This window comes from Barbus barbus (assembly GCF_936440315.1).
Source record: "Barbus barbus genome assembly, chromosome: 21".
In the NCBI taxonomy this organism is placed as follows: domain Eukaryota; kingdom Metazoa; phylum Chordata; class Actinopteri; order Cypriniformes; family Cyprinidae; genus Barbus; species Barbus barbus.
The window spans coordinates 26,170,425-26,192,917 of NC_136749.1; the positions used below are offsets into that span (position 1 = coordinate 26,170,425).

General features: G+C 35.0%; 2 protein-coding genes across 4 annotated transcripts; both read right to left on the reverse strand.

Moving 5' to 3' along the window:
- Window positions 1-754: 754 nt before the first annotated feature.
- Window positions 755-4,592, reverse strand: LOC306887199 (uncharacterized protein). The gene is made up of 5 exons (XM_079444777.1): window positions 4,255-4,592; window positions 3,731-3,906; window positions 2,539-2,683; window positions 2,336-2,458; window positions 755-2,218 (listed from the first exon to the last, which is right to left on the reverse strand). Exons 1-5 carry the CDS (start codon window positions 4,331-4,333, stop codon window positions 2,163-2,165), a joined length of 579 nt encoding a protein of 192 aa, XP_079300903.1. The 5' UTR covers window positions 4,334-4,592; the 3' UTR covers window positions 755-2,162.
- A 6,287-nt stretch (window positions 4,593-10,879) lies between these two features.
- hpn (hepsin) lies at window positions 10,880-21,967 on the reverse strand. 3 transcript variants are annotated; one of them, XM_079444745.1, is made up of 13 exons: window positions 21,778-21,967; window positions 20,997-21,103; window positions 16,978-17,079; window positions 16,849-16,890; window positions 15,914-16,043; window positions 15,673-15,789; window positions 15,146-15,186; window positions 14,897-15,062; window positions 13,608-13,804; window positions 12,801-12,896; window positions 11,679-11,821; window positions 11,376-11,540; window positions 10,880-11,296 (listed from the first exon to the last, which is right to left on the reverse strand). In XM_079444745.1, the coding sequence occupies exons 2-13, from the start codon at window positions 21,013-21,015 to the stop codon at window positions 11,243-11,245; spliced, it is 1,272 nt and encodes a 423-aa protein (XP_079300871.1). In that variant the 5' UTR covers window positions 21,016-21,103; window positions 21,778-21,967; the 3' UTR covers window positions 10,880-11,242. The 3 variants fall into 3 exon arrangements, with proteins under 3 accessions (XP_079300871.1, XP_079300872.1, XP_079300870.1); XM_079444744.1 differs by having other exon boundaries at window positions 10,881-11,296; window positions 21,772-21,967; XM_079444746.1 differs by lacking the exons at window positions 20,997-21,103; window positions 21,778-21,967 and having other exon boundaries at window positions 15,914-16,038; window positions 16,978-17,071.
- Window positions 21,968-22,493: the final 526 nt, after the last annotated feature.

The window sequence follows — 22,493 nt, forward strand, 5'->3', positions numbered from 1 at the left end:
CTGTGTGCACCGTGACAATATCTATATAAAATAGTTTTTACAGTGTGTGTAACACTCACACATATAAAGTCATATGTAAAGTCATTTTGAAAAATAGCTTGAAAAAAATAGAAACAGCTTGAAAAAAAATAATTATACCTCGATGTATATCATATAGTTGTGGAAGTCTCTAGAAAGGCTTCAAGTCAAGTAACCAAGTAACCAAAGCGGTGGTTATAAGCAAAGTAATGTCACTTTTTTTAAGTGTGTGCTTGAGAAATCATCCTAATCACTGCAAAGAAAAGTTTGCGAAATTTTGTAGTCCAGGAATTTTTTTGTTTTTTTTTAACAGCACCAATTACAGTCATGCACATAGAGAACAAAAATCTGCCCTACTGCGCCATTACAGAAGAAATTATATATCCTAACCGCAGTATTTAAGCCTGGACAGGCAGTCAGGGAGGAGCTGCTCTCTGGGGCATCTCCAGCAAACACACTGATCAGGAGCAGTCAACTGAAAAACACTCAGCTTATGTGACTCTTTCATCATCATTTTGCTGTGATGATGGCCCAAACACCATAAAAAACTATATAAAACTAAATATTAAAAAAGTAACACACCAAGACTTACAAAATATAAAGATATAAATCTGATTTGAGCATAAAATTTTCAGTTAAGGGTGACTTTTCTAAATCTTTTAAGAACTGGTTATAAATAAAATTGTTATTAATTCATGTTAATGTTAAGATTCTCCATGAAAAACTATTACCTATCAAGGGTCTTAGAAACACCTTTATTAAATGCAATTAATTTTCACATTTTTTTAGTTGGTGTACACACCGTAGAAATACACACCTGCCACATGTTGATTTTTATTCATTTTATTGTATTATTCTAAAATGTATTTATACCGAGGTCAAACTGACCCCAAACAAAAGTCTCTATACAAGATAATCACCTTTATGACAAGTACATGCTGATAAAACGGAGAGTAGAAGCCTCAATAATATCTGTCTACTGGGTTTTGATAAGGTCAGTGGAACATATTACAAGAATTTAAAATGAAAATAATAGGTTAATTCAATTACTATGATTATTTTTACACAAACAGCATTGGAGTCTCTCAGGAGAACAGAAAGTATTAAAATAAAGTCAAAATTAAACCAAAAATAACATAAAATAAATGTTTTAGATTTGACTATCTAATCTGATTTGAAATGCTCTCATCTACATTTCAGATGTTTACAAGGACGTTTGCATTTTTAATTGATATGAGCACATTCTGAAAATATCATACAACATTAAACTTAACTGTGAGCTAAAACAGATTGTTGTGCGCTGTAATGTGACTTCTTGAGTGTTTACAAATGCCAGAGCACATATGCAAATTGTCAAAGCTTCAAAACAGGCTTAAATGCGCAGTTTCTGAGCCCGTTAAGACTAAATGCTCATGGACTGATATCTACTATGAACAGCATTGTACAATAGAAACACGGCCGTTCCAGGGTGCAGTAAACCACCTGTGTCAATATTGACCCATCTACTATTGATCTACTCAACGCAACCCAAAAGCCTCATTTGTGCGCTGTGAATTTAGTCATTTAGCCTCTTAAAGCAGCATAAAATGAAATGAAATCAGTCAAAATTGTGCTTAATTTACATTACACTGAAAATAAAAAACAACTACCTAAAATAAATGCATATTGTAAGCAGCATGACAATGCCACAGAGTACTTGACTATTCATTAAACAGCAGATCCACGATTAAATAATCCAATCTTTGTATTTGTATGAGAAACATTATTGAAAGGTGGAGTTGCTTGATGCTTAAAGCGGATTAGCCAATAGAACATGTTCCTGGATCATATCCCTCTGATTTTTGTGTAAATTAGGGTTAGTTATTGAAATATAGTTATGATAGTAACTTAAAATGTTTCTCTATGACCAAAAAAAAGGGTTTTGAACCAGAAACATGAGAAACAAAAACATTAATGGCTGTGAACAGAGAAGTGAAGAGGCCCTCTACTGGACAAGACTGAAACTTGAGAAACACAGGCCTTCATTCAAATCTATAGAAACTAATTGTGTGTTGTATATTACATATATTATATTACGATGTTTGTGCTATGTTATTACAAGCCCTTCAAACCCACATTTGTTCATAAGGAGCATGTGAGGGGTTTCAGTATTGCTTAGATTGTGGTGATTGCATGTCATCTTGGATTCCACCCACTGACCCTAAAAACGCAGAACAAGACCAAACTTTAGAAACGATCTGTCTGTATCTTCATGTATTCCAGTGAGTAAAACATTTAGAATCTAATGTGCAAAGTACATGAGAAATGAGAAACTTACTGAAGCAATGCTGTACTTTCTCTGATCTTTTCAACAGGACATAAGCCACAATGATGGTAACGAGGGCAGATAAAAATCCTCCAATCACGTATCCAATGAGCTTAGCATAGTAGGAATCATTCTCTGAAAGAAACACAGAGAGAGAGACTTGAAGACAAGTGTCTGTTCACATTGACACACACTTTTAATTGCTAGTAACATACCGTACACATAAAGGTGTCCGATTTTGTCATCTGCACCATTGACTTTGCACAAAAAAATAGTGCCATTGTCATCTTCTGATGTTCCTGCTACTTCCCAAGCAGCTACGTCTCCACTAGATTTTTTATAACAGTAGGCTTTCATTGACTGAAGAATAGAGGAAGAGTAATGGTTTAATATAATTTAAGGGCACTATGATTTTACAACTGAGAAATCAAAATAACTCTATTTCTTTAAAAAAAAACAGTAAAAAAAAAAAAATCAGATATTATAGTCATAAATACATATGTAAAATTTAAAAAAGTTAAAATATATACAAAAACTATTTAAAATGTTATTAAAAATTATGAACTTTTGATGATGATAAAATACATAAAAATGAAATTATTAAAAAATATTAAAATCAAATTAATACAAATAAAATATTTAATTTGTATATTTCACATTCCATAAATTTATGACACCAAGGAACAGTAAATAATGACAGTAAATAATATTTACTTGCACAATTTGTTGTGTTCAGCAGTTTGGTCAAGCTCATCCATTTACACTCGTTATTGTAGAAAAATGTAATATTTTTTTCTTTGATTTATGAGAGTTTAATTCATATCTTCATCATTAACTACAAATTATTTACAAAAAAAAAAAAACAGTTCAGACTTTACTGAGGTTAGTTTGAAATAATTGTAATGATTTTGACAATTTTCTGAACGTAAAATAAATAAATAAGTCAAGTAAGAAAATAAATAAATAGAGTTTTGAGCCCTATTTTGTATCATTTTCAGGGAAGGTCATTTAAAAAGTATCCTTGGATGCACCATATGAATGTGTAGAGCTGTAAGCTGCACTCTTAAAGATAAAGGCTCGTTTTGGCATTGATGGTATCATGAGTAACTTTCAACCTTTCCAGAACCTTTCCATTCCACAAAAGGTTCTTTATAATGGAAAAAGGTTCTATCTTTTATTAAAATGTTTTTCCACCCAATTGGAGCCTTTATTTTTAGGAGTGTAAGCAAAGTCTGGCTACTTTATCATTTGGTTTTGATTGTTAATCACTTCATTTGAGTTGTTTCCTAGTTTTGATGATTCTGAAATGTTGAAGAGTGTCATAATGATAGTTGTGTCCAACCTGTCCAAAATAGTTGCGTTGCTAGTGTACAGTATGTGCACCACAATAGTTTAAAGAGAAGTCACCTGAGCAGGCAAGTACTTGGTTTTGTCTCCTGGACAAGACATTGAATCATTGACCTTTGAACCCATAATGTGAAACCAGATTTTATGCCCGTCCAATCCACCAACACCACATTCAAAGGTCACAGTTTTTCCGGTCTCCGAGGTCAAATTCTGAGGAACTATAAAGTGATACAGGCCTAAAGCAGAGCAGAGAAGCAAAAGCGTAAGGAGGAGGGTTTCACTCATTTGACTAAGAAATGATGAACTTGACTATTCTAATGACCACACCTGTACACAAACTAGTCAATAAAGTCCAAATATACAAAAAAAAATCAGATTAAAGGGGAAATGGTCAAATACTCTCTTTTCAAGCCACCGAACAATACAAAAGATTGAAACATCCTTTTTTACCAATAGCTGTTTGTATTGTTCTATTAAACGCAACAGCACATTGAACTTAAGTTTGAAAGTCAAGGAAAGTGAACTATCCATATCTATCATAAAACAGTCAACTGTAAGCATTAAAATGAAATCTAAAAACAGACCTTTTGTAAGCGAAGCAAACTGTAGCACTAAAATCAGAAGCCACATCAGATGGACTGTTTGGGTCTTCATCTTTCTCATTTCATCAGTCGTCACAGGGCCAAGAAAAGCCCTCTCTGCTGGACCAGTCCCTCGGGTGATATCTCAGTAGCGGAGCAGATGAGAGCTGTGCTCTTTCTTAGTAGACACTGTGCTGAAAAACACCCTGTCGGATGGAGGATGCTCATTTGCAAGGACCTCTTCCAAGAAAGTTTTAGGCTGGGCTGGGACATACAGCCACACGCGTCGCTCTCTTTAAACTTCCTTGTGTGCTTAGCACTGATTTCTTTATGCTTTCCCTTCCTTCTGGAATTACTGAACTGCCATTTGAGTATAAGGAATTTTACTGCCAAAACTAAAATTTACATCAGCCAGAAAGACATTTTTTCCACCCAGCAATGATTCCATGGATCCCAGGTAGTTTTTATGAATGAAGGAGTTATCATACACGCCTTCAGATTTGATATGTGTTGCATTTGTACAAACCTTTAATAAAGATTAAACCGAATAAAAAAATAGTAAGAGTATAACATAGAGCTGTTAACAGGATTGCAATAACTAAAATACACATTACCTTATTATTATTATTGTTGTTGTCATTATTATTATTACTTCTACTACTGCATTAATAATAATAATAATAATAAAGCAATTAAGAAAAGCTAAATGTGTGTGTATATGTCAAGTTTCTAAAGCACAAACAAAAATAAAGGTAACACTTTACAATAAGGGTTCATGAATAATCATGTACTAATGCCTAAATTAATACTTAATTCATCACATACTAATGATTATTAAAGAGTTTACTAATTATGACCTATCCTTAACTACGCCTGGAGTCATATGGATTCATGCATGAATAACGGCAGCCTTAACTACGTGTTAGTACATGTTTGATAGTTAATGCATTAATTAACATTTATGGGTATTAAATCAAACAGCTTCTTTAAGAAGGAATAAGAAATACTCTGACTTTGAAATTAATTTAAATAATTTAATACTATCATAATTTGAGCATTTGACATCTTCAGCTTCATCATAAACATTATTGGGTGGCGATGGATTAGTTGATCCTCCTCATCAAGTGTAGAAAATACTAAATACACTAATGACTGATCTTGTGTTTTATGTTCTTCTCTTTCCCTTTAAACTCACACTATTGTGACTTATACATGGATTAATAAAAAATTAAAACCCACAAAGATCATTTGTAGAACAATTCCTAAAGAAATGCTCAAACTGGAAAGAGTTCACTGTCCATCCAGACACAGCGGTGATGATCCTGTACCTTCTTGAAAATCCACACAGCATCTCTTAACCGGGCTGAATACTCACTGTGTTATTACATGTGTGTTTGATAGAAGCACAACATAAATCATGAGCTGAGTTCAGTAAGTAGTTAACAGTGAATTCATTATGATTGGGCCCTCTCAAGTAAAATCATGTCAAAATCAACTTTAACAAGCCATTAGTTTATGTTAGTTAGCGGGTAGATATACTTTATATAAATGTGTTTGTTTGTTTATATACATATATATAGCACATACACAAGTAACCACAAATGAATAGGGTTTTTTTATAAATAAATAAATTATAAATATGTATACTGTGTGTGTGTGTGTGTGTGTGTATACACACACACACACACACATTAGATAGATACACTATCACACAGCAAAAACAAATATTTTATTTAATGTATTTATAAGTATATATTTAAATGTTTACATGCTTAGATGATTTTATGTCAAGTTTCTAAAGCACAAACAATATAACCACAAATTATTACTTTTTTATATAAAAAAATTAAGTCTTTATTTCAGCATTGAAAAGTCATATTATGGGTGCAGCATTTGTATTTGGTTGAAAAGAAAAAGTACTGAGATTACTATCAAAAGTCAGAATTTCTGTATTGTACATATATTTATAACAGTTTCATGAACATGAAAACAGAAAATAAGCATATTTATAGAATAAAAGTGAAATGCTGTTTGAGTTTTATTGTTGTCATATTCAACAGTGCTAATGAGCTACCAAATTATTAGTGAAAGTGACGTGACATACGGCCAAGTATGGTGACCCATACTCGGAATTCGTGCTCTGCATTTAACCCATCCAAAGTGCACACACACAGTAGTAAACACACACACCGTGAACATACACCCGGAGCAGTGGGCAGCCATTAATGCTGCGGCGCCCGGGGAGCAGTTGGGGGTTCGGTGCCTTGCTCAAGGGCACCTCAGTCGTGGTATTGAGGGTGGAGAGTAACATTACATATGGTACTAAATCTGGATAACAATAGCAGCTTAACATACAATTAGACATAAAATTGAATTAAACAGTGCATCGCGTAGTAAGGAAGCTATTCATATGTACAACAATATAAGCAACAATACTGATGCCACGGCGATGAGTTTATTCATACTGCTTTCTAAACCAGTCTTTGGTTTGTATCTTTACATTTAGTGCTCGTCACATCAATGCTTAACCCATCTTTCAAGAAAAAAAGAAGAGAAAATAAAATATATTACATGTAAAACACATGAAAGTGAGGTTTTCATGAAACATTTTCAAATGTCACCGTTCTGGCCATTTCAATTTATAAAACCTATTTAAGTACAAATTTAATCATGGCACATTTCACAAAGGCCTGTATTATTCGGCAAAATCCTTCTAATAAGTTCATGTGCTACAGATTTGACTTATGTATCATACTGTACTGTACCTCTAGTAAACAAAATTGAGATAAATACTGTAGATTGATATAAAGTTGAGAGTCCTTGTCAGATTTAGGATTATGCTAAAAATAAATTGTATTTTTTTGTGTATGTTGCTGTCTGGAGACTATATTATGTCTTTTCATAGCATAATATTATTTAAATTAACAGAAAAATACGTTTTATTATTTATTTTTTTTACAGGTAAATGAATAACAACATTTTTGCAATCTGAGCTGAACATGATAATTTGTTTTGCTACAATACATTCTGTACAAACCTGTAATAAAGTAGGATAAATATACCCCATACTCTAAAAATATGAATTTTTCATTTACGTTTTTGTGTCGGGAAATAATACAGTATGTCAGTTCATATATATATATATATGTCATAATACATATATCAGTTCTCTCCACTAATATTGGCACCCTTGGTAAATATGAGCAAAGGTAGCTGTGAAAATAAATCTGCATTGTTTATCCTTTTTATCTTTCATTCAAAAAAATTCACAAAATTCCAACCTATCACTGAAGTAAAACAATTGAAAGTGTGGGGAAAATCTCATTTTGAAATAAATGCTTTCTCTAGTTCATGTTGGCCACAATTATTGGCACCCAATTATTACAATGTCCTTTTTCCAGGGTAACAGCTATAATGCCTGAAGAGTTTGGAGAACACCTGATAAGAGATCAAAGACCATTTTCTTCATACAGAATCTCTCCAGATCCTTCAGATTCACATCTCCATGTTAGTACTTCTTCTCTTCAGTTCACCTCACTCATTTTCTGTAGGGTTCAGGTCAGAGGACAGGGACAGCCATTGTAAAAGATTCATTTTGTGCTCAGTGACCCATTTTTGTATATTTTGATGTTTGTTTTGGATTGTTGTCCTGGTGGAAGATCCAAATATGGCCCATTATAAGATTTCTAACAGAGGCAGTCAGGTTTTAATTTTTTAATCTGTTGGTATTTGATAGAATCCACGATGCCATGCATCTGAACAAAATGTTCTGGACCTCTGGCAGAAAAACAGGCCCACAACGTTAAAGATCCAGCAGCATATTTAACTGTGGACATGGGGTACTTTTTTATCCCTGTTTGTACTAAACTCATCTGGTGAGTTTGCTGCCAAAAAGCATTTTTTTTTTTTGTCAGTTTCATTTGAAGTACCAGTCGTGTCTGACAACTGAATTTGCTGGAGTTTGTTTTTGGATGAGTTGGAGAATTTCCTTGAAACCCTCCCGAACAACATGTGCTGATGTAGTGGATGTTTGATATATATATATATATATATATATATATATATATATATATATATATATATAGACCCAACTAATCTCTACAATTTAACAGCTGTGATCCTTGGAGAGTCTTTGGCCACTCAAACTCTCCTCCTCACCGTGCATTAGGACGATATAGACACACATCCTCTTCCAGGCAGATTTTTAACATCTTTAGTTGATTGGAACCGCTTAATTTATTACCCTGATGGTAGAAATGGGGATTTTCTAAATTTTCCATTTTTAACTCTTTTCTTACAGCCACTTTCTATTTTGTGATGCTCAACAATCTTGTTCTGCACATCAGGGCCCGTATTCATGAAAAATCTTAGTGCTAAGAGTTGCTCCTAGTAACAAAATTCTTAGAAAATTCTTAGAAATGTGGGTGTTTCCTCTTACAATTAAAGAAAAGATCCTAGTAAAGAAGAAAGTAATTCAGAAAGCATCTTAACCCTTAAAAGAGGTCTTAAGGTCCAAAAGTGTTAGGAGTACAGACAAGGACTTTTAAGGGGCTTAAGAGTTTCTTTAGCAGTGGAGAAAATGGACGAAACATGAAGAGGGAGAAGAAATGTGTTGCACACAATGCATGGCAGTGAATTAATAAGACGCTACACATTAGCTCGTGCAGGGATCATGTTTGTTACCGATCTTATTAAAGACATGCTAACATCTCTGACACCGCACAGAAATGCCATAGCGCCAGAAATGGACGTAATCACTACATTAACATATCTGGCAACTGGAAAAAATGCAACTATGCAGCAGTGATGATTTGGGTCTGTTACAGCACTTATTAGGTTATGTCTCTGTTAATTTCCTATAAAATACGGTATGACAGCATGGTAAATAAACAATAAAATATTATATACATATGTGTGTGTGTGAGGGCTAAGTTTAGGTGTAGGGTAGGTGTAGGGCAATAACACATATAGTTTGTACAGTATAAAAACCATTACACCTATGGGATGTCCCCATTTAGATAGTTAAGTAAACGTGTGTGTGTGTGAGAGAGAGAGAGAGAGAGAGACCGAGAGCGAGTACAGTAAAACAGGAAAAATTACGCCTGTAATTTCAAAGCGAAGGCTTATTATATACCCTACTCTTAAAAGCGCTCTTTTATTTCCTTCTTGACAACCAACCAATCACAGTCTTCAAAAGAATGTGACATAGCTAGCAACGGGGTCAGCCCCGCCTCCTCACTAAGATAAAAGATTTTGTCTTTTCCTCGCTCAGAGTTGCTCTCAGATCGGTCCTGAATCACTTTTAAGCTAAGACTCCTAGTTAGACATTTTTAAGCTAAATTAGGAGCTCTCTAAAAGGATTCTTAGAATCTTTAGGAATACGGGCCCAGAACTATTAGGTTTTATAATCTCTTAGGTTTTACTCCTTTTGATGGATAATTAAGGGAATTTGGCCTTTGTGTTCCTCATATGTGACCCTGGACCACAAAACCAGTCATGAGGGTCAATTTTTCAAAATTGATTTATTCATCAAAGCTGAATAAATAAGCTTTCCATTGATGTATGGTTTGTTAAGATCGAACAACTAGGCTAAATAGTAGCAGGATTGTTGAGAATTATTAACTAAGATTTAAGAGAGAATCTAGTATTTATGGGGGACCTACAAACACTAGACCTTAGGTGTCCCACATTAGGGCAATTCACCCTATCTGAAAATTTGGAATCTGAGGGTGCAAAAAAAAAATCTAAATATCGAGAAAATCACCTTTAAAGTTGTCCAAATTAAGTTCTTAGCAATGGATATTACTAATCAAAATGTAAGTTTTGATAAAGTTACAGTAGGAAATTTACAAAATATCTTCATGGAACATGATCTTTACGTAATGCCCTAATGATTTTTGGCATACAAGAAAAATCTATAATTTTGACCCATACAGTGTTTTTTTTTTTTGGCTATTGCTACAAACATACCCCAGCGACTTAAGACTGGTTTTACAGGCCCACATATTTATAATCCTGTGGAACAAGTCATGGCTGGACAATTTCATGCTCCTAGTCACCCTGGTGTGCTAAAATGTAAATATGAATGGGAAAATACTTCAGAGATATTTTACTCATAAAAATTTCTAGGTGTGCCAATAATTGTGGCCAACATTCATTGGAGAAAAACATTTCTTTCATCATGGGATTTTCTCCCTACTTTCAATTGTTTTACTTCAATGATAGCTTAGAATTTTGAGCGAAAGATCAAGAGGATAAACAATGTAGAGCCGCCTTTTCTCATATTTGGCAAGGGTGCCAATATTAGTGGAGGGCACTGAGATATATATATATATATATATATATATATATATATATATACACACATATATATTAGTGCTATCAAACGATTCATTGTGATTAATTGCATCCAAAATAAAAGTTTTTGTTTACATAAAATATGTATGTGTACTGTGTATATTTATTATGTATATATAAATACACACACATACACTATATATTTAGAAAATATTTACATGTACATTTATATATTTAAATATACATAAGTTTACACAGTGTACACACACATTATGTAAACAAAACTTTTATTTTGGATGCGATTAATCGTTTGACAGCACTAATATATATATATATATATATATATATATATATATATATATATATATATAAAAAATTAGTGTTTTTGGGCGCAGTCAATATTGTTAATTTGATTACCCTATCTTATTATACTGTATTTTGGTACATTTTCAGAGAAAAATTGCATATTCTATGTTAATAACACATGCTATGTTCATAAACATATTTACCCAAAGTACAGCTTCAGAAATGGTTCTTGGCCTCCATGAGTCAGATATTGTCCTTGGGACAGGTTGATCATCACAGAACATCTGATCAACACCAGACGTCTGATCTCAGACTGATCCAAGCAACACATCTGACCTCAACAGGCAACATTTCAGTCTTATATTAAACATTTTTCCACTCTGAATGGCTATGGTGTGACCGCCCGTGCCATTTTGTGCACTCCTGGGGAGTTTTCATACATCTATGGAGGCAAACATGAGAGGAAGTTTGCTTTTATGTTATATAGACATTCTGTTGAAGTGTGATTCTGCATCACTCACCCTCATGGCTGTGGATATCCAGGGCAGGAAGCGTGACACACGTGTGTAGACGCCAGGCTTTTTGGCCATGGCACAGCCGGTGCCCCAGCTCACCACCCCCAGCAAACGATAGCGGCTGGTCTTAGACAGCACATCTGCAGCTACAAAAGGACCACCGCTGTCCCCCTGACATCATATAAAAGGCAGTATCTCATATCAGTTCATTATTCCACACAACCACATCATGCATACTAATTATGAATGTCGCCCTCTAGTGGACATGTGCTGCTCTGTCCACTGGACTGATGATGTCAGAGCTGATACCTGGCAGGAGTCGGTTCCTCCTTTCTCATAACCGGCACAGAACATGGTGGTTGTGACCTGGTTGTCATAATAATCCGGGCCATTGCACACTACATCGCTGATAATGGGCACGTGGGCTTCCTGGAGGACGTTGGCTTGAGTGCCTGCAAGAAATCAAGAGACGTGATGGAGGGCGACTTTTCTGAAAGTCTCTAGAGTCCTTAAAGGCATATTCATGCTTTTTCAAACTAAAGTCTACTGTTGACTTCATGTCATGTTGGAATTATCATATTTAAACAGACTGTACAACCCAAAATGAAAATTGTACCATCATTTATCCACCCTAACTTCATTCCAAATCTGTTTGACTTTCTTTGTTTGGTGGAACAAAGATCGTTTAATGTTTTTGCTAATGCATAGCCAAGTAATTTTTATTTTTTTAAATAGTTTTGAACATTTAGAGAACATTTAAAAAAAATTTGTTGCAATTTGGAACATTTAAATATATTACATTTTAACTGTAATATTGAAAAGTTACATATATAGACAAAAACTTGTTTGTATGTTAGTCAGCACATCAAAATAAGTGTACTTCTTTACACCTTTATGAAATATTATTAAAACAATGATTCAAATGTACTTTAAAATTAAACTTTTAATTTGACAGCATTATAAAGTGCACTTTTTTAAAGTGTGCTACGAAAAAAAAAATCATGAAAGTGTACTCTCTTTAAATACACTTAAGTAGCATTTTATTTATTTTAATATTATATTAAATATATATCGGCAACAGTTTTTAAAAAATATACTTAAAGATTTGTACACTAAGATGAGTAATGTCACATTGCACATTCAATACGATTAAGCACACTTATTTATCACAAGTAATAACAGCACTTGAATCATGAGCCTGTTAGGCTTCTATCATAAGTGTACTTGTAAGGGAAGCTGAAATTATTGTCTGATAATCGGTAGCTGGTCACGCATGCGGTACATTCAAGCACAACAACACTCACTCAGGTCACTGACACAAAGGTCAAAGCCAGACAGAGAGTCTGCAGTTCCAGGTAAAGTGATTATAAACACTGGAATGCAACACTTCAGTGACCTTTAATTAAAGATACAGAATGAGACATTACTAACCATAATACTCCACGTTACCCCAACCGGTTACTGTACCCATCTGCCCATCCGCCAAACGCTGGCCATAGGTAGGAAGACACACCGGCTGGATATAATCTAAAACACCAAAACAAAAGATGTCAACTGAGAGGAAAGCACACATAGTCAAACGCAATACTGTGAAATGACACTAGAGGGAATGAGGAGCGATTTTTAGCTTCTCACACTCAATTTCCTTCAATTTACAATGAGAAACAAATGCATTTCAGAATCAAATCCATCATATTTCCGCAACATTCTGGTTACAGAAAACTGTGGATATGAGGAAAAGCTTTGTCCTTATGGAAAATTCTGCCGGTATTGTCTTTTGTTTCGACTCAAGGCCCCTTGGAAATAAAGGAGCTTTGTTCTCAGGATGAGCAACCTGAGACCAGAGCGAGGTTTTACTATAATGCTGTGTTCAGTCAGACAGGCCTGTAACATACCAGTACCTAATGAAAAACACCTCAAACTGATTAAACTGCTTCCAGTAAAGACTTGTCCTCGTTACACAGAACCATATCCTTTATGAATGCATTCTTTCATGAACATACTTTTGTATTGAAATGCCTTCAAATACTGCTCACAAAAAACATTTAAAAGATACTTTTATTCAAATAGCTAGTTTCCAGAAATTTTTCTGTCCAAACTGAAAGCAAATATGCATAATTACAGCCAATCAGAACATATGTATGTTTACTTTGCATCTATACAGAGCAGGATTTCTGCCAATGAAGTTTCACGGTGGGCGGGGCTACGTATTTCCTGTTGCTCTGAGTAAAAACTCACCACTGAACTGCAGAGGTTTTGTCAGCGCCAGGACTGCTATGTCACGACTGTTGTCATCAATGTTGGCGTCGACGAAGGGCAGGTAGCTGCTGTGGTAGACAACTGTCTTCACTTCAGCGATCACAATGTTCTTACGGATGGGAGTATTGTAGATCGATCCCATCAGAACCCGCCAGCGTGACGCATGACGATACCTCCTGACGAAAGAGGCAGCCAATCAAGAATATTAGAAGGATTTTTGAAGGATCGTGTGACACTGAAGACTGAAGAAATGTATCACAGGAATAAATTACATTTTAAAATATATTAAAATAGAAAACCATTATTTAAATTGTAATAATATTTCACAATGTTACTGTTTTACTGTATTTTTGATCAAGTAAATGCAGCCTTGATGAGCGTAGGACACTGCTTTCAAAAAGTTTTCAAAGGCAGCATATAGTTTTGTAAATTGTGTGTTGCATATTTTGCAAAAGAATTACATTTGTCTGTCACTAGAAAACAGCAAAGCCCTCCTTGTTTGTAGGCCCCACAAGGAAATAAATGTTCTTAAAGGTGTTGTGAGTGATGTTTTTAAATACTGTAAAATGCCAATTCACATTTAACAATTGAAATAGCTTAAAGCATCACAAAAGTCACAAAAAGTAGTTTTTTTAATCTTTCTCCAAATTTTATAAAGATTGAAGAATTCAATTTTGTCAGACTCAGAGGTGCATACTAGATAGTAAAGTCTGTAGACAAATTTTGATGTTGGCTAGAGAAAGCCTAGCCCGAAAGTTTGAAATAGTTTTAAAAAATGTATTTTTAAGATTAAAGTAATTTGAAACCCTTTAATTTCAGGTTTTTAAAGCAATGCAATCTGTATAGACAGACATTGCTACCATATTAAGTTTTAGCTTGGTTCTAGATGTTAACATGCTAGCAGGTTTTTAGCATGTATTACTATGTGGCTATGCATTGCATGCTTTTAACACATTTCTAGCGTGATTTAATGTTGATAGCAGGTTTTAGCACATTGTTTCTCACATGGTTTAACACACTGCTAACATGTTTTACCATATTTTCTAGCTTATTATAGGACACTTATTATAGCTAGTATGTTTTAGCACATTGTTAACATGATTTAAGATGTTAGTTGTGTCCCAAATGAAGTAGGCTTCTGTACTCCACCATCTATAATGTAATTATATCACCCAATATCAGAGTCTGATAGCCTCTCCCCCTCCATTACATAACTAACTTGATAGCATGTTTCTAGCATGTTTTAGTAAAAAGTGTGTATCACTCACTCAGGAAAGCAGTGTGCGGCACTGACGATCCAGCGATCTGAAATGATGGATCCACCACACTGATGAACTCCATCATACTGTAAGCTGACCTGCCAAGGCCATGAACCCTGACGAGTATCCACTCCCCCCACGATCCGCTCCTCAGGCAGCATACGACGACCACAGTCTACGGCGATCGAGTGTACAAATCATGCATTTGCAGTGCAAATATTCAATATACTACAAATATGCATGAGTTGTTGCACTTACCCTGACAAATCACCTCAAGTATCTGACCTTTGTCACATTTACTGAAACAGAAATGAAACAACAGAATGTTTTAGAGAGGTTAACGAAATTGCAACTGTTTCTCTTTTAGTTAGTGTTCATTCTTTTGTTTGCCAGATTAAAAAACAATCTGATTCACTGTTAAAGATGAATCGTGTGATTTCTGCACCCCAAGCGAAACCAAATGAAACATTGGCTCTTTTCAAGGACTTTTAAGTCTCTCATGCTCATCAAGGCAGAATTTATTTGATAAAAAATACAGTAACAACATTAATATTGTGAAATATTAAAATAAGTGTTTTCTATTATAATATATTTTAAAATGCTATTTATTTTTTGTGATGCAAAGCTGAATTTTCAGCATCATTACTCCAGTCTTCAGTGTTACATGGTCCTTCAGAAATCATATTTCAATATGAATATGAATCATCTAATATGCTGATGACCTTGATGACCATTCAAAATTAGTCCATGGTGCATATGTTTAATTTTAATGGTATGTAGCTTACCAAGGATAAAGGGCTGTTTTTATCTTCTTCCCATAAGTTAACTCACTCTCTTTCACGCAGAAAAAATCTTGGTCGCCACCATTATCAGGAGCACACGTCACTGAGAAATTCACTGCTCTGCATAGAGAGTAAAAAGCAAATCATGTCTGAAATAATGATGAATTGCAGTCATATTTTAAACCGGCTTGTCTAAATTTCTCCCAGTTAGCTGTGAGCCTGGTATGTCTCGTGTGTTTGTTACCTAACGAAGCCCATCTCCTCACAGCTGATGTTGGCGATGAGCTGGTTGGTGCTGGATGAGCAGACGTGTTTCCACCTCCACTGGGTGGAGTCAAACACTCGCAGCCTCTGGTCTGCTGCGCTCACCTGCACTGCAGGACATGATCGACACAGTGAGAACGTTCATACTATTATAGATGACCCAATGCACTTTCTATGTTGCATGGGAATACAGTATACAAGCAGAATGCACTGTGCTGAATACTGCATGATACAATGCAATGCGTTCTACTTAAACTTCCATCCATCTATCTATCTATCTATCTATCTATCTATCTATCTATCTATCTATCTATCTATCTATCTATCTATCTATCTATCTATCTATCTATCTATCTATCTATCTATCTATCTATCTATCTAAAAAATGATGCTATATAGCACTAAAAGTGGTTCTTGGCTCGTAATCATAGGGGAACCACTTTTGGTGCTATATAGCACCATATCTTTATAGCACCACCTTTGTCTATATAGCACCACCTTTGTCAAATGGTGCTATGTCGAACCATAAGATGTGCCATTTTGCATTGTATTTCTTCAACAAAAATGGTGCTATACAGCACCAACAGTGGTTCTTTGGCTCGTAAAGAACCTTTAAAGGAGCTTAACAGGTTCTTTGTATGGCAGTGGTGCTATATATCACCCCAAAGAACCACTGAAGAACCATACAGGAGCTTAGCAGTTTCTGTATATGGTAGCAGTGCTATATAGCCCCTCAGTCATGCCAAAGAACTGCTGAAGAACCACTGAAGCACCAAGATTTGGTGCTATACAGCACCAAAAGTTGTTCCCTATGATTATGAGCCAAATAACCACATTTAGTGCTATATAGCACCATTTTTTAGAGTGTATCTACCTTATTTTATTTAAATATGATTGCAAATTAACAATAATTACCATCAAATAATCCAGTATCTTCTGTTGTTCTGAGATATGTGACTGAAAAACAAACACAGAAATCAAGTGTAAAGTGTCTCTGAAATGGCTGCAGTATTCCATTAAATCAGCAAGCAGAGAAAGTCTCACCAAGGGCCCAGATGGCAGCTCCCAGCCCTCCCAGTATGATCAAGATCAGAGCTACCGCAGCGGCCACCCGACACCAGCTGATGATGCTTGTCCCTGGACTTCCTGTAGGACAGAAACCTACGCTTTCAGTACAGGATGAAAGAGTATACTTAAAGAAGTAATGTAAGATTTTATGAACCTTACAATACACGCCTGTGCGCAAACACATAAATCATGACAGAGCTGATGAAAAGAACAGAACCATGAATGAAATCAATAGTCCAAAGTCATCAATTCCTCACTGCTAAAGTAAACGTGGGACTTCATCTCAGTGCCATGATCAGCTCGCTCTCTCCACACACACACACACACACACACACACACACACACACACACACACACACACAGAGAGACCAGTGTCAGCATGTTCCTAGAGATGTAACCATGTCAGTGTTAAGCGATTAATGCCACAAAGACAGTCATATCCAGACCTGCATGCACTGACCATTCACCACATCTACTGTTTACAAGCATTTCATCCTACTAGACCGGTATTGCTCATCCATAACCATTACCATCCTAGATAAAACACATAAACATGATATGATATGACTTTGATATACAAATGAGGTGTCCTGCTTCTCAGATGTTTATCCTGAAATAAAAAAAACCCTAATAATCTCACAAATGTTTCCTATAAGATGCAGCTTCTGTCAAAATGAATATTTTTAAGAAAATAATGTACAGGTTTTTGCAATAATGTACAAGTCTTGTGAGCTAAAAAGGAGCAACCTCTGAGCAATAAATCTTCCTTTGGTAGTACAATATACATGCCAGATTCAAATCTGCATCCCCTACAAATTTGCAAGCACATGCATTACTGTACCAATGAGCCATGACTTCAACCAAACTACATTCAATGACAAGACTCAATATAGTCCACTTAAAATGAGCAGGGATGAGCAGACTTAACTTTCTATGGACTTTTAAAAAATATTTAACAAATAAAAAGTAGATGAGGCATGTGTAGGATTTTGTTATTGATGGTGAATTGCGTAGGGCTTTCTGCCATGCGGATCATCACAAAAAGTGTTTTCCTGACAGTGAGGAGCTTGTGCAGAAGCTCTGGTGTGATGATTAACTGTCGGCCCATGCAACATCAGACTACAGCAGAGACTGTGCTGTCTGATAAGCCCAGAGCAAACAAACACTCAAAACAGGTTGCTGCACCTCTGCATCAGGACTGAACGATCCTTTGGGTCATAGGGACATATTACATAGAAACATCTCTTTACAGTAGTTAAAGGCACTTATGCTCCTCATGACCCAAAAAAGCACAAAAAATAAAAAAAAAAAAAAAATCGGTAAATCCCTGAAGGTTTTAAATTACTTGGTCTACCCAAAAATGAAAGTTCTGTCATCATTCTTTCTTCTGTCGAAGACAAACGAAGATATTTTGAAGAGCATTTCGGCTCCCACTGACTTCATAGTATGGACAAAAAAATTATATGGAAGTCAACAGGACCCAAAACGGTTTGATTAACAGGTTTCTTCAAAATATCTTCTTTTGTGTTCCACAGAGGAAAGAAACTCATACAGGTCTGGAATGACAAAGTAAGAGAGTAAATGAGGACATAATCTTCATTTTTGGGTGGATTGTCCTTCAGGGAATGATGTGTGATGTGTTTGCTGGAAAATTTGTTCATGCCATGGCTCAATGATTCATGCCCTCATCAGTTCTGAGGGAATCGCAGGCCATGGTTGCAGATAAATAACACATGGAAAGAGATGTTAGACTGATATTTCTCACATGATGAAAAAATGGTGGTGGGCTGCTGTTTTTCCTTTCGCTGAATTTAATTTTAAACACCAAGAGCTGAGACCTGAAAGTCTCCAACATTATTTCTTACATACACTACAGTATTTCCATTTCAAATAAATTATTTTGAACTTTCTAAAAGAATCCTGAAAAAATATAAAGGTAATAAAAATAAATGAACAGTAAGAAAATAATAATATGAAATATTTCTTGAGCGCAAATCATGGAAATGAAAATTCAGGTTTGCATCACAAGAATAAATTACATTTTGCAATTTATATAAATAGAAAACAGTTATTTGAAATTGTAATAATATTTCACAATATTACTATTTTTATTGTATTTTTGATCAAATAAATGCAGCCTTGGTTAGCATAAGACACTTCTTTCAAAAACATTTAAAAATCGTATACAGACCCCAAACTTTTGATTAGTAGACCTTAGTTTATTAGACAACTAGACCTAGTCAGATTAAACAGCAAATTAAATGTGCATGAAAACGAGACAGGCTATTGTCAGTCCTCTGTCGTGCGTGTCATGTGTTCCCGCCTAATGTTTCCATATTTGGTTTGTTTCCTGTCCTTGTTTAATGTGATTATTAGTTTATTCTGTTCAGCTGTGTTTTAGTCATTACCCATCACCTGTGTATTTAAGTTCCTGCCTGTTCAGTTTCATGTTGTCTGGTCTACTCGTTACTCCCCGGTGTTCCTGTCTGAGTCAGCCTTGCCTTGTCTTGCCCTGCCTTGTTTGGATTTGATTAAAGACTGTTATTTGAGTTTACTCCTCATCTGCGTGTTCCTGTATCATCCTTGCTGTGTGCACCGTGACATCTATAGTGTGTTTTTATATACTGAAGTTTTTATTTTTTTATGGAAAGTTTCATCAACTGAACAATCATTATGTTTTTAAACACTACAATCCTTTGAACACATTTCGATCACTCACAGCCTCATTTTCATTTTTGTTAATTAAGCATGGTGTTGCCCTAACCAAGGTCTATAATGTAGAAAATCTATTGTCTGTGTGACTTGCGCTGTTAAGCCACTTTCCAGAGAGCATCTGATACAACAAATTGTTGTATTTAGATTAAAAGTTTAACTGAAACTATCTGAGAACTTGTTGCAATTTTATTTGTAAAATGTCATGGCCATTGATGCAAGCTGTTAAACAATGGGTATTTAACATATCTGAGTATCACGTGAAAATGAGAGCATCCATATCTCACCTTGACTCTCAACTGACTGGTGACGTTTTGTCCAAGTCCAGCTTTGAACAGTTACATTAGAGTTCAGAACAAAACTGAAACAGTGTGACGTTTTTCTGTTTGCATTCTCTGGTATAATTTCTGAGGATTTCCCCACTGCCTCAGTCCGTTTCTACAGCACCTGCCATGACCTGTTTGACCGCAGAACAAGTAGTACTTTTGTCTGAGTGGGGGTTTGTATGAGTCATGGTACACTGCTCTCTCACCCTCCCTCTCTCTCTCTTACTCAAGATGGTCGTACCTGGATGATTCAAGTTTTGCTGCCAAATTAAAACATCACAACGGCCTTTAGCTCATGCCTCTAAAATGGCCACTACAATGAATTGCATCGACTATGATGGACTGTTTTGGTCCAGAACATTCCTTTAAAATACTAAAGTGCTGAACTACATCAAGCAAGCGGCATTTATGAAAAAACTGAATTAAAATACAAGAAAAAATGCATGTTTTACTGTACATACATGCATAATCCACAAAGGCTGCAAAAAGTTCTTAAATCAGCGAATAAAGGTTATTTTCATATTCTAGTTAAGCTTTTTTTTTTTTGCAATGGAGAGCTGTTGGCTAAAACTAAAACCATTAAAAAAAAACCTTCATTAAAATAAAAGGTTCAGCTTTCCAAGAATTCCCAATCTTAATTTATTCCTGATATCCATTTAGCCAAGGGCATAGAATTTGTCCCTACCATGTCCCTGCCAATATCCAGCGACTACCAAATTGTCCATAGCAATATCAATATGTCTGTTGTCTGCCGTTATGTCCCCACCTATGCCAAATTCAAACCTGCACCCTTGCATTTAGCTTTTCTGTGCAGGTAAACAGTTGTATGGCACATCACGTCATTTTATATCTTGACCCCTTTTGGCCTTTTGTCAAAGTAATACACAGATCCAGACTGACCAAAACAAATCGAGTACATGACCCATCGCTGTTAATCTTTAACACGGCAATACTCACCGATCTTCTTCTCTGGCATCTTTATCCAAATCAGAAAACTGAAAAATAAGCTTGGAACAGATTCCAATGATTCCTCCTCCAAACCTTGATTTGTTGCTTCTTCAAATCTGAAAATGTTGAGGAAAATGCTTATAAAAAGTAGCCCGACCGCTGTCATGGACAAAAATGGGTTAAGCAAGTTAAATAAACCAAAGGGCAAACTGAGAAAAAGTTACAGTCTGTGCTGTTATTAACAATACCTGTAAAAATATTTTCAACATAATAGGAACACAAACTAATTTCGTTGCCCTAAATTTACTTCAATTATGTCTTTGGTACTAACTTTTCATTTTTTTAAATTAATAATTAAATTCAAACTGGTCGCATAATGAATTTATTACTGTGATTTGTAACTTTAAATTTGGTTTAATGTCTTTAAAATAAAACACTTTTAGAGAACTGAAAGTTGTCTAGTATTCTGTAACTTGTGTTCAGCTACACTTTTTTGTTTCCAAGTATTCACATTTATTTGATTTATTTTAACTTTTTTTTTTAAGTGTAAGAAGTGAAAAAGTTGCATCCAGTGTAAGAATGAAAAATCAACTTCTGTCGAATTCTGTCCTGATTGCCCGTTACATAAGGTGGAAAATATCTGGAAAAATAAATGATCTCATAAGTAATTGTTGGTATCATTATTGGATGGAAATGATTATAAGAAGATAAACGATTAATGTCTTATTCGTTCACTTCCAGCTTCATCAATGCTCTTAATAGTAAAAACCTGAAAAGTTCTCACCTGTACCTCTCCAATGCAGGTTCTTGGATAAACTCTTGAATAATAATAATAAAAAAAAAAGGTGAAGAAGTAAATCAGTGGTTTCTTCAAGATATTCGCGCTGACATTTCACTTTCCCCGGAGTCCTTCGCTCTTTTATTGTGTGTTAAATGAAGCTATTCTCCGGCAGGCAGGACAGCGCTCCTCCTCACTTCACTCTCTCTGCTCTTTCTGCGCTGTTCGCTGGAGTGGAAACCTCCCTCTTCCGGTCAGCAGCGCGTCTCAGGAGAGCGCAGGTGCACAGGTGACTCACCTTCAGCAGCAGCTCGTCTGATGAAGCATGACGCCTTTTATGCTTTTTATTGATTTTCGCATAAAAACTAATCATTGAAGTCGATCAATAATAATAAAGATTATTCATATTATAACATTCTCAAAATCTTATTAACAGTTAATAATATTTATAATATATAATTCATTATTATGCCCTTATATAATAAAAAAGCAGAAACATATGGTCTATGCCCAGTTTATTATTTTTCAACAACAATGATAATAGCAGTTGTTATTAGCAATCTAATATTAAATATTAAATAATTAGTATTTAACATTACTTATTAAATAATAATGTTATATTTAAAATATTAATAATAGATTGTTGTTGTTCTTAAAATAATATATCATGGGAATTATGCTGTAAAACATCATGAAACAAATTATATATATAAGGAAACATAATTTTA

Coding starts and splice junctions, on each gene's coding strand:
- LOC306887199 (XM_079444777.1), bottom strand. CDS start 4,333: ATGAGAAAGATGAAGACCCAAACAGTCCATCTGATGTGGCTTCTGATT. Junction 2,684..3,730: donor CCAAGTACTTGCCTGCTCAG/GTGACTTCTCTT, acceptor TCTATTCTTCAG/TCAATGAAAGCCTACTGTTA. Junction 2,219..2,335: donor GAAAGTACAGCATTGCTTCA/GTAAGTTTCTCA, acceptor CTGCGTTTTTAG/GGTCAGTGGGTGGAATCCAA.
- hpn (XM_079444745.1), bottom strand. Junction 11,822..12,800: donor GGGTAACGTGGAGTATTATG/GTTAGTAATGTC, acceptor GATTTCTTGCAG/GCACTCAAGCCAACGTCCTC. Junction 11,297..11,375: donor GGATATCCACAGCCATGAGG/GTGAGTGATGCA, acceptor TTGCCTCCATAG/ATGTATGAAAACTCCCCAGG.